Here is a 12,667-nt window from a genome sequence, read left to right as displayed (position 1 = left end):
TCAATTGAAGTCAAAAGTTAGTTTTGACGATACAAAACTAAAAAAAAAAAAAAAAAACTGGGAATAACAATGGTTAATCGATATTTTCTCAATTTATCTCGACATTTTACGTTCGAGGCCAAATATCATTTGACTAATGGTTTAAAAATAAATTCATCAATGTTCCTTAGAATCATTTCTTCCAAGTCTCCACTTCAAATTTTGTTGTTGGACCCTACTTTTTCAATTATTATCGCAGCTTTTCGAATGAAAAAAAAAAAAAACAAAAAAAACAAAAAATGAAATATTTTCCCAAAGTAGAGATGTGTATCGAAACTATTATCGATAACGAACCATTTAAATAATTAAAATCTCATAATGAAAAAATTCAATCAAAACCAATAAAAAAAAAGAAAACTGTCATCGTCTGATAAAAAGATTACATCGACATTTCCCATCTCTATTTTATAAAAATGGTTTATAATCAGTGATTACCAGACTCGTTACCTCCTTATTGATACGCATATGACATCGATCAGCTAATTGTTGGCTCGAATCGAGCTACAGAAGTGGAGGGAACTACGCGCTTGAATTTTGCAAGCACCGCTACAACGCGTGAACCTGTATCAAGTTATTTCTGCATATGTTTATCTGCTTCTATTCTTGGCTGGAGCGGCGATAACGCGCGAAATGAAATGGATAAGTCAGAGTCAGTCTCGCTGAGGCAACGTCGAAGAGAGGACAGTCGAGATTATCGTCTCTGGTCCTCAACTCCGATTACACCTCGAATGAAAAGTCATTTAGGGAAAAATAAAAAAAAAATCAGATCATTCAAAAGTGAAGTGAAATTTTCAAATCGAATATTACGATGGAGCTGAAATTCGTTCTCGGGACAGTCGCCATACTTCTGCTTATTTATCTCTTCCATAAGTATTTTATTCAAGTTCACAAATACTGGGAGAAAAAAGGAATCCCAACGTTTCCTGGTGCAATACCATTTTTCGGCCATACGATCGAGATATTTTGGAACCACAGGACCTTCGCTTGTTTCATTGACAAAATGTACAAAGCGAACAAAGGCCGAAGCATGATTGGATTTTATCAGCTTCAGAAGCCCGTGCTCATGATTCAAGATCCGGAACTCATGAAATCAGTGCTGATAAGTGATTTTCCAAAATTCCATGAAAACCCGTTCAAAGTAGACAAAAAAATGGACCCCCTTTTGGCGGAGAATCCTTTTTTCAATACCGGTGAAAAGTGGAAGACCAGTCGCAGTCGACTTTCTTACGCTTTGATGTCGGGAAAGAGACTGCGTATTTTGTGCCACTCGATAGCTCACGTGTGCAACAAATTCACGAGTTATTTGCGTGAGAACGTCGAAAAATCGAAGCAGGGTGTGTACGAGGTCGAAATGAAAGAACTCGGCAACCGGTTCACGGGGGAAGTCGTGGCGAACGCTGCTTTCGGAGCCGAGGGCGATTTTTTCACAAACGGAAGTGGGCCAAATTCATTTCGTGAAGCTGTTTACGGCTTCCTGGCGCCCTCGTTGTTAAACTTGATCGCGCAAACGATTCTCTTTTTGATACCGATGTTGGGTAGTATTTTGAAGCTGAGATTCGTCCCTAAAAGGATGGATCAATTTTTCCGACGTGTTATCCATGAGATGATCTCTCTCCGTAAAAAGGATGGAGTAGAACGGAACGATTTCCTGCAACTAATGCTGCAAGGTGTCAAGAGCGAAGGCGGTGAAATTGACGAAAACGACATAACTGCCAGTGCGACTTCCTTCTTCATCGACGGTTACGAGACCTCCGCAATAACAATGTCCTTCTTGGTTTATCGACTAGCGGAAAATCCAAAGGTACAAGAAAAACTGAGGGACGAGATCAAAAGGGTGTTGGAAAAATACAACGGTGAAATATGTTACGAATCTCTGAAAGAAATGACGTTCCTGGACCAAGCTTTCAACGAGTCGATGAGACTCATTCCGGCGGTTGGTTTCCTCACGAAACAGACGACCGAGCAATACAAATTCTTGGGGAAAGACGGACTCGAGTGCGTCTTGGAGCCCGAGACTCAAATCATATTGCCTCTCCAAGCGATCCAAAATGACCCTGAGTATTGGGAAGATCCTGAGGTTTACAAACCCGAACGATTCAACGACGACTCCGAGAAGAATCGTCCCAAAACAACTTTCATGCCGTTCTCCGAAGGACCGAGAATATGCCCGGGCATGAGATTCGCTACGATGCAAATAAAAGGCGCTGTTGTTACCATATTAAAAGACTACGTCGTCGAAGTTTCACCAAAAACCAAACGACCCCTGCAGCCTAAACGCGGTGCCATCATCACGGTGATGGAGGGTGGACTGTGGATCAATTTCAAACCCATTCAATCCAGGACCTGATACGACTTTGTGTGCTTTCCTTCAACGCACTAGAGTAGCGCAAGAATTGTCTGACGAAAAAGAAAAATAGGGATATGTTCAATATTTGTGGTAAATACAATAAAAAAAGGACCGAAATAATCATTACTTTTGTATTTTGTGAATAATAAACTGGGTCTTAGAAAATAGTCAATCTGAAACTTCGCCACAGTAAAAAAAAATGCTGGAAATTGAAATTTCCAAATTGCTTCCTCAAGATGGTCAAGATACACGGTGCTCAAAGCTTACTCTATGAGGTGCTATATTTTTCATTTTGGCTTCCTCATAAAAGAAGCTTTAAGGATTATTCTAAAAGCTTGAAAAAGCAATTTGTTACTTTTCATTTTTTTTTTAAATAAAATTTTAACTTATTTATCGAATTTTACTTTTCCAAATTAATTTCCAAAAATTAAGGAGTTTCGGTACAGGCGATACAATGTTGCCATGCTAAAACATGCTAAAAACATAAAAAATTTCAAAAAGTTCAGAATTTTATAAAATTTGGTTAACATATTCTTTAGTGCCAAATTTGACAATACAAATTTTTTAAGATTTTTCTTCTACACAGTTATCGAGTAATTGATCACTAAAGTTCACGTGTATAAGCATAGCGTTTCCATAGATATAGGTATACATTCCGGGCATAAGAAATCTGCTTTAATGCGTAATTACTCGATAACTAAGTAGAAGAAAATTTTGAAAAAATTTGTGATTTCGCACTTAATGTTGAAGAACATTATCACCAAATTTGATCAATTTCTTAATATTTAGACTTCTGTACCGAAACTCCTTAAAGCGGATTTTTCGAAAAACTCATATTTTCATAAAATTCCAAAAATCATAAAATTTAAACCATTCGACTGATATTTCCTAAATTCAATACTACCCTTCCTATTATGATAATTTATTCATAAAAAAAAAATTAGTAATAAATCTTAAAATTTCGGGAAGTTGGAGCGTCGACACGCTTTTTTTGAAAATTTCAAAACGTCCTGGGATTCGTATTTTTTTCAAATTCTGACAAAATTATCAGAGAATGAAGAGCTTCTTCAGATTAACATCTATGCAAAACGGTAGCCCTGTATCTCAAATGGTTTTCGAGTTATAACAGTTTGAATTTTGCAGTGCCATAACACACACGCGCGCACGGACGCACGCACACACACACACACACACCCGGACATTTTTTCTAGATATGATTTTTTGATGTTGTTGAACATTTTGAGCACATTGACATTGAAAACTGAAAAAAAAAAAATTTCATCGTCACCTAGCTTCCTGTATGAAGAAGCAAAAAACGTTGATTCCATCCCATAAGTAAAAGGCGTAGGCAGCTTATAAATTATAACCGTTAATTAAGAATTTGCAATTATTCGCGCTGGTGTCAGCCAAAAAAGAGAGACAATGAATGACTGAGTGAGAAGGAAAGACGAGATGAGAGAAATGGAGAACGTGTGCGTGTGCAAGCAAGACAAGGAACAAAGCGAGTGAGAGTTTTCCGATAATTACCGTCGAGACCACGATGGGCGTGTGGCAACGTCAGCACCGAGTGCTCGCAGCTGTCTAGCCAGAAGCCACAGCTTGACAGGCACCTCGGGATAACTCTACCGACTCGCGTCCCTTACATCCGTCAGAGAATAATCACTCATCTCCAAAAAAAAAAACATAATCTTCGTGCATCGAAATCGAAATTCCCAAAGCTTTGTTTGGTAATGAAAAATGAAATAAATTGGAATCCGTACGGATCTTGATATTCGACTTACGTCACATCCGGAATCAATAAAATAATTGGTCTGAAAAAACGCGCAGATTCTTGCAGGTTGTTTTTTTCGCGTTCAAACTTCACGCGCATTTCATGACTTTCGCTTTCAGATTGTGCTGACTTATGATTAGGTAAGACTTGGCAAACTGGAACGCAGAGCATGCTGCCAATCGTGTTCCAAAGTCTTTCCGAATGAAGCGATTCTGTTCTGATAGGATGGAAGATCGAAATGAATGAGGAAAATGTACGAATTGAAGTATATGCAATGACATAACGATATTCAAATACAATAAAATAAAAATAAAAGCACGCAAGCAAGATCAACTGCACAAAAATCGATAAGCCTCTTTCAAATGAATGCAGGAAGGGCGATGTTTACTTCTTAGTTAAAAATTGAATGCTCTAAAAGATGATTTACTCGAGCATACTGAAAAAAGCGTTCGCCAATTTGCCCACTGGAGCGGATACGCGGATTTGAATAATTGATAAATCATAAAAACGACGTGATTCGGACATGAACAATTTTACCTTGAACCTATGACACCTTGTAGAGTCGAGTCATATAGCAGTGACAGAAGTACACGGAAAACCACTCAGCCATCGCGAGATGTGGAGCCAACAGTCCTCACACAGTACAGTGAAAGTTATCCACTATCTTCAACAACCCTCTTAAGCCCCTTCTCGGCCTGTCTAACATGTCCTCTGCTTCCTTTTTTTCCTTCATCCCCGACACGAAAAGAGGCCAATATTGTCTCGGGTTTTTCCGCTTTCCGCTCTAACCGTATGGAAATATTCCAAATTATATTAAACTGCAACATACAGCGTTTCATATTCGTAGATTAATATTCACAATTTCACTTTTTGTAGAAGCAGTTTTATCGAATAAATAAAATTCTATTATTTACAAAAAAAAAACAAAATAATTTATCATTATTTCATCTTTTATTGACGGCACTCAAGTATACGTCGGTTACAATGAAACGTTAATTTTAATCGCACACATAGACGAGTATACTATTTCAATATTCAAACTGTTACGCTCGCGGCGTTTGAAGTTTAAAAAAACTCATTTGACGAGAGATTTTGACTAGATATTCATAAGCAACCCGCTTAACGGAATTGAAAATGATTTAAATTTTCTCTCCACAACACTCGTAGTTATAAACGTTCTTAATTTCACTTTATAAAAAAAGTATAATGTACCATGAAGAAAGGGGTGTGGTAATTAGAATAGTAAAATGGGATTTCATCTCGTGTCTTATCTCAGCGGAGTTGCGGACAAAATTATAGCACGCTGTTTCTCGCCTACGACGTTGTACATTCATTCGGTGTTACGCTAAAAAAGGTATTTTAATTTCAAAATTACGAGGCTTTCTTTCTCCCATGAGTACCCCTTTTTATCTTCAAAATCTTTCAAATTATCTTGGCTGTCGCAAGCTCTGTTCCAACTGCCAGAGCATCGTGCGCATTGAAATATTCATCTCAATTCATAAACCGTGTAATATTTTCAGAAGTACAGACAAAAGTGAGAAATACTGTTGCGCAAAAAATGAAAAGAATCGATGCAGAAGGAGTCTCAAAATTGAGAGGAGCAACCATGTCAATTTTTCAGAAATGATTGAAACTTTTTTCTCCATTGTGTAAGCAAACTCCGGACTACGAAGTAGTTGATTAATTTTGTTGACTTTAGTGCGGTGAACTATCTTAAGAACAGCGATATCCGTGGGCTGGTCAGTGGTGCGTTCCACTTTGCGTCTCGTCCGGATCTGCCTTGGGCTGTTTTCGCCAAGACGCTTGTGCCCTTGGCCCTCGAGCAAAGAGCTTCATTGCCTTGAGTCGAAACGAAGCGAAGGGTCCTGAAGACATCTCAAGTGGTTCAAGCGAGAAGTGTGCTGACGTTTCGTCACCAGGCCTCTCGTTTTAGAAAATGTCATCGGCAAGATTCGACTACGTCTTCGATCCTTTGCCCTCGACGAACGGCCTCGTCCGACATACAATTCAACAACAAAGCTCACGAGAGCAGATCCCATTCCGATCGCGAAGATGACGAATGCGAAATCCAAGTCCTTAAGAAATATAACCTTGGGACTATCGTCATTCTCCTCATACCGTCGAAAATCCAAAATGCGTTCATCCTCGCCATAAGTAGTCTCGTAAACATGGTCGAAAATACCAGATTCGACGTAACGGAGATTTAGCCAATTCAACTTTTCTTGCATAGGCCAGTCCGGTCTGACTGGTTGACTCAGAGCAAACTCGTGAACTGGGTACTGATTGTGAGACATATGAAGCTTCAATTTGATAACGCTCTTGAGCAAGTAGCTCCTTCCACTGACACAAGCGATGGATGAGTTCTGTAATAGATAATCTATACAGCTTTCATTGTCATAGTTTATGCCGACGTAGCGGTTATTGAAGGCCGGATTGCTAAAGACCAAGCTATCATTGATGCGTCCGTAAATAACGTAGTCCGAATCGATTAGATCACGCTTATTATTGATGTTCGGATAACGAATTTGCCTGGTCATGAGAGCCGCCCATTTTCCCTGATATACACCCTGGAGCACCACGACAAAGATTAATAAACAAGCCAGATAAATCCTCGGGCCCAGGTTATTGGGCAATTTGGTTAAGCACGAGTTACAAATCAACCGCCAAATATTCAGGATCGCTATCATAAACGATTGGCCCAAAGCGTATCTCAAAAACATCACAGTCAGTATGCAAACGACGAGCAAGCCGATCCTCGAGTAAACATCTAGGATGGAAACGATTTTATGCCATTGCGAAATGTAAGCTGTATTCTGGGTCACGGCAAAATATTTCCCGTACACAATTGGATAAGTCGCAGGTAGTTCCGGTATGGATTGCTGCGCTATGTAGCGCGAAATCAGATCAGCCCGACCGTTGGTAAGATCTGATAACATTCCGTGGCCTTTGCCCTCGTTATCAAGAAACCCCAAAGATTCACCTCGAGAATAAAGCAATGTTTTTAACGAAATATTCATGTAATGCGACATCATGTGCAAGTATTTATCTATCGCTGCGAAGCGAACAAACGTGGTAGCCTTGCTGCCTTTCGGGGGCATCTCATGCTGTGACATTGCATAGCGAACTTCATATCCTCCTGCATTTCTCGTCTGATCGAAATCAATATTTTTGCAAATATTCTCGTTATTGTTGAATTTTCGCTTGAACAGAGCCCAGGGATGATCGTTTACTCCTTTGTAACTCTTGGTGAACCTCCAAGGACTTGGGGCAGACTTGGTGTATGGGTTGAAAGCGTAAATGAATGGTCCTTTAACACCGTCATTGCACACAAACTTCGCTCCGAGTATGTTCGTCGTCCATGCTCTCCACAAAAATTCAAACGCTCCCGAGCAGCCTATTTCCCCATCGGTTGAATCGATTATATAAAATTGGGCCATGTGATTCCACCATCGAGATTGCTTGATATGAACGAGGGCGCGCTCCAGCTCGAGTGACGACGGGACCATAACCGCGAAAACCTGCAATTTGTGTCGGGACCATCTCGAGACTTTTTCACTTTCGACTGACTCTTTCTCGCTGTTGAGCAGGACTATACTTAATGGATCGCCGGATGAAATTGAAGAGATAAAAGAATCGGATATTTGTCCGGCCAGGCCAATTACGTTGAGACGCTCCTCGTAACACGATTTCAACACTTTTGCCTGAAAATCAAAAAATTACTTCAACATCGTATCCCATTCGTGATTAACAAATATTTATTATTTTCCAATTCAATGTTTGCTTGCTACACATTCCGAAAGCCTCATCGTTTCCGCTTCGTGCCAAATTTTGATTGCTCTTCACAAGACATTTTGACGAATAGTCAAGATTTTAACTTTTAAGGCTCCACCTCTTGAATGAGCATACAATGACTTCAAAACTGAAGACTAACGAAGGGTGGAATGTCGTGAGAAGAAATTATGAAATTTGTCACAGTTTTGGCGAAAAAATGGTGTCAAATCTATTAATTAAATTTATTAAATTCTTAAATTAGTTAATTAAATTATTGTTTCAATTTAAATTATTATTCCTCGTGACCTAATATATACGAATTCTTGTTCATACGCGATAACTTCTTCTATTGAGAGACTTCAGCCGAACGAGATTTACTTGACTACATTTGATGCTTGGATCACTTCGAATGGGTCCATGTAAAATAATGAAAATTCCGAAATTTATCAACGTAGCTATCTCTGAGAATTAGAAAATTCAGCTCGGATTTTCCCAATAAATTGATTCTATATCGGTGTCTAACAACAACACGTGAATCTACAAAAAATCTCTATTATTTAGTCCCGTGTCGCACTATGCAAAAAAAAGGAATTCACTCGCATGGAAGCATTCTAATGCGCACTTATCCCGGTTTTCCATATTTCAAAAGTATATTCATACGAGTAGAATGACAATTTTTTATTATAAAAGTAGATGAAATTCGTGGATTTTCTGTGCCTTTTTTTACATCGCGTTATAAAAGGTTGATTTTCGTTTAAAGCTCGATTTTTAAAAAATAAAACAAAAACAATGAAAGATCAAAAAACAACCAACGAAAATGAAATAGACTCGAATAAAGGAATTCAATGATAAGTGTCTGATTAGTTATTGTATAAAAAGCATTCCGAAATTCGCGGATTCTTTGGAAAGAATGAGAGTTCAATCGTGCAAAAATGAACCAAAATATCGCATATATTTATAGGAAAGATCGGGGCAAAATTAATGAAATATTTCAATATTCAAAAATTTGAGAAGCTTCATCTATTTCATCTGTTTCTACCACTAGTAAGAAACGTACTGAAATTTTGGCAATTTTTGAAACAAAGGAAAGACTTGGGGCACAATGGGATACCCCTTAAAAATTGGAATTTCTTTTTCACCGCAATTTCAATCCAATGCACCTTGACCGCTAATTTTAAAAAAAAGTATTCGCAAAAAAATGAGAATTTCTTCAAAATTTCTGCTTTTTCTTCTTATTCGAAAATTTCAAAAGCCAATATTTATTCCAAAGAATATACCAAATTGCGAGAACGAAAAAAAAACAATTTTCGAAATTTTTGAAGTACCCCGTTGTGTCCCGGCCTCCTCTATCAATGTAGAGAGTGGCAGAATAAATGAAAATTGAAAACTACAACTCACCGTTATTGAACCAAGATCTGATGATTTTTGCTGTACTGGCATTAACTTCCCATCAACAAACACGATCGTTACTACCGGCAGAGCCAATGCCACTAGCAAAAAGATTCGCTCATTCATGTTGTAGGAGTTGATATTGAATGCACCTTCACTCGGATATTCACGGAGCGTTCATCAACGATGCACTGTCCATCAGTTCTGTTTAGACGTGAAAAAATGTTGCTCATTCAAAGTCCAGAAAATTTATTCATTCAGTAAACTCGTGCATGCAGAACTTCTATATTTTTTTGAGCTTCCGAAATTGTAAAATATTTCACCGAGGATGTGGTCTTCAACGAGAACGATTCGATTGTCTCAAAGATTTTTGCATGGAAAAAAATTTGTGATTTCTGTCTACTACTTACGGTTTTAATAATATAATTGGCTGCAGTTTCCCAATCCGTTGAAATAAGTTCACATGCTATAATTAGCAGAGCTGATATCACAAGCACAAAAATCAACGCTCTAAATTTTTCAACATATTTCTATTAGAGATGCAACGATCTGATTGTACGTGTGTACTGAAGGCGAGTCAGCGAAAAAGTATCAGAGGTTGCTTTTTCCAGATTCATTATACTACGAAGAACCGTTACCATTGACTACCAAGAATTGCACAACACTGTTTGCTGCTATCGAGCAATATTAACATCGACGAGTCAATAAGAATGTTGACAATTACACGATAACCACGTCATGGCTTACCAAGGCAAGTACATGAAATACCCATTACAGGAGAATCTTTTATCTTTGACAAGGACACGCAGCTCTCATTAAAATGATATGCGAGGGAGCAAAGTTCAATTTATTTTGCAACCAAGTTATTAAGGACGTGTACGTTATTTCACACTTGGATCGATGCACAAAAATTTAGTTCGTGTTTCTTTGTCTTTCCGAGAAATATTGCTTGAACTACGAATCAAGCATTCCATCGGGGGCACGATGAAAATACTTATAATGCTCGTCTCATGATCGATTAATATATTCTCAATATCACCGATCTCAATGGTCAAAAACCTTCGATTTATGCGAAGTGAAATCATTAATTCCTCCGTTCCTTTGACCACAATATCTCTGTAACGAGTCAATGCATTCCACGATGATTTTTACCGATCAGCCTGAACTTCGAATCGAACTTACGTTAGACTGTTAAGGCATTTTTTATTTCAACTCTGCTTCTTAGATACCTTTGACGGTGACGCTAGAATCTTCTGCTCTTTCTCTAATGCTGCAAGTCTCTTTGCTGTCGGAACTTGAAGAAGAGAGACGACGAGTGAACCGAGAAAATACGACGGACAGAGAAAGAGAAAGAGAGAAGGAAAAGGGGAGTTTCATGATGGTGAACCAGCGGGGAATCACGCGGGGGAGGCTGCGGAATTGCGGATACGGTCGTAGAACGTGACTCGGATGCAATATTTAAAAGCAGCCGTCCCGACGTCAATACTCTTCTTACACCGACAACCTTTACGCACATTTTCAGGCAACCAGTCGAGACATAAACCTCGATCTATGAATGTTCACTTTTTCAATTTTATCTCCGTCGTCCAACTCGACGAATCGGTGTCCCGATGGAGATGCACCAAAAAGTAACACCTTCTAACTAGTTTCCCTAGAGATTAAATCTAGCGCGAATTTTCTGCAAAGAAAAGTGATTTCACTTTTCGGAATTAGTGATTTTGGCATTTTTGAAAATTCGAGATGGACGAAGCAAGCACAAAAAATATTAACCAGCGCTTTTCTCAATATTAATTGTGGTAAAGTGTTAAATCACATGATCCAGTTTAAGTGAGAAATGAAGTTACGAGAAATTACACTATTTGTAGAAAATGAGAAAGCAAAGACGGGCACGGAAGCGCGGGAGGGCGAGGAAGATAAAAGCTCAACTGAAGGCTACCGGAAACGAGCCGCTGTTCGACGGCTCGTGAAATGAAATCTTGGATCGCGAAGAGAGAAAAAGAGAAGAGATCGTTTATAAAATTCGACAGATGGATTTAACCCCTCCGAGAAAGACTGAACCCATGGAGATTGTTCTCGTATATATACGTTCAGTATACACCCGAAAACCTCTACGTACGTAGAGGTTTTGGTGGAGTTTAATCGAAAAAAATTCCCAGTGAATATTCCATCTCCGGATATAAATTTCTCGTGTATTCGATAATCGATAATGAAACATGAATCGCAATCGTGAATAAAGCTCAAATAATCAATTATTTGTACACATCAATGAAGAAATATACAAATCAGCATCAAACGATCTATTTTTCTGTTATCCTTTTTTTCTAGATTTGTCATTAAGGAAGTTGAGGCATTAGAATGAAAATGATGTCACCGCTTTTAAACCGATTGCATCTTATAAAGTGAAGTGTAAAAAAAAATCAGTTAAATTTTCAGACAGTTTAGGAGCGTCGTTGCTGAGAAAAATCAATAACGATTTGGGCCAAATAACATGTAATCTTATGGAAGTCAAGACACATTCAGTTATATCTCCGTTAAAAATGATGCTAAAAATATGGAAATTTTTTGGGCAACATGAGCAAGGCTTGCTGAATAATGTAAATTTTTTCAGATTTATTAGGAGATTTGCTGAGATTATATTAATAATAATCTGTTTCCCGTGCAGTTTTTTGAGGCTAGGATCGTCACCGTTCGTGTTTTCGACTGAGCTTTCACCAGTTTTTCGTCTTTTTTCCCCAACTTTTCTTTAAAGTGTATGCAACATTGCCAAACTGTAAACTGGCCTAACTTTTGAAAGGTAGAGGTCATAACTTTTGGGTAAAAAAAATGACTGTACAGCCTCAACTTCCTTAATGTCACGACGATTCCACATCAATGTAGGACCAAGAAATCGTCTTATGTTTGCGCACCGAGTCAAGGACTCTGGTTCTTCTGACGATCAAGCTGATCCTCCACCGTTTATTGCCCAAGTTTCACCTTACACGAGTCCGACAAGCTTTAAATTAAACTCGGCAACGGTAGCACACAGAATTAAATTCCTACTTGATGTGGTAATATATCTATATGTACACATAATATGAAATGTCCAAATTTCGGCGTCTCTCGAATGGCGGATAACGAAGCGTCGACGAGACTAAAGTTCGTGGCTCTCATCAGTCGTTACATGCACTTACGGGCAAGAGAAAGATGGAAAGAACGAGCGAACTATTAGTGGCAAAAGTTTAAACTGGACCGAAGTTGCCATACTTGGAACGATCGGTCCGCGACTCATCTCATTCTCCAGTTTCTCTGTTTCCATAAAACTCTTATCAACAATGTTTGGACACGAACTTCCAAAAAATATACTGCTCTAT

The 12,667-nt window shown here is 38.5% G+C and overlaps 2 protein-coding genes across 2 annotated transcripts; one reads left to right on the top strand and one right to left on the bottom strand.

The window, feature by feature from the left end:
* Window positions 1-682: 682 nt before the first annotated feature.
* LOC122414588 (cytochrome P450 6a2-like) lies at window positions 683-2,553 on the top strand. Its single transcript, XM_043426008.1, has one exon. It carries the CDS (start codon window positions 848-850, stop codon window positions 2,384-2,386), a length of 1,539 nt encoding a protein of 512 aa, XP_043281943.1. The 5' UTR covers window positions 683-847; the 3' UTR covers window positions 2,387-2,553.
* A 2,542-nt stretch (window positions 2,554-5,095) lies between these two features.
* LOC122414778 (uncharacterized) lies at window positions 5,096-9,913 on the bottom strand. The gene is made up of 3 exons (XM_043426366.1): window positions 9,728-9,913; window positions 9,327-9,521; window positions 5,096-7,858 (listed from the first exon to the last, which is right to left on the bottom strand). The coding sequence occupies exons 2-3, from the start codon at window positions 9,441-9,443 to the stop codon at window positions 5,990-5,992; spliced, it is 1,986 nt and encodes a 661-aa protein (XP_043282301.1). The 5' UTR covers window positions 9,444-9,521; window positions 9,728-9,913; the 3' UTR covers window positions 5,096-5,989.
* Between the last annotated feature and the right edge of the window lie 2,754 nt (window positions 9,914-12,667).

This window comes from Venturia canescens, chromosome 1 (assembly GCF_019457755.1).
Source record: "Venturia canescens isolate UGA chromosome 1, ASM1945775v1, whole genome shotgun sequence".
Classification (NCBI taxonomy): Eukaryota; Metazoa; Arthropoda; class Insecta; order Hymenoptera; family Ichneumonidae; genus Venturia; species Venturia canescens.
The sequence above is the reverse complement of the archived record's forward strand: the minus strand, read 5'-3'. Positions and strand labels throughout refer to the sequence as shown.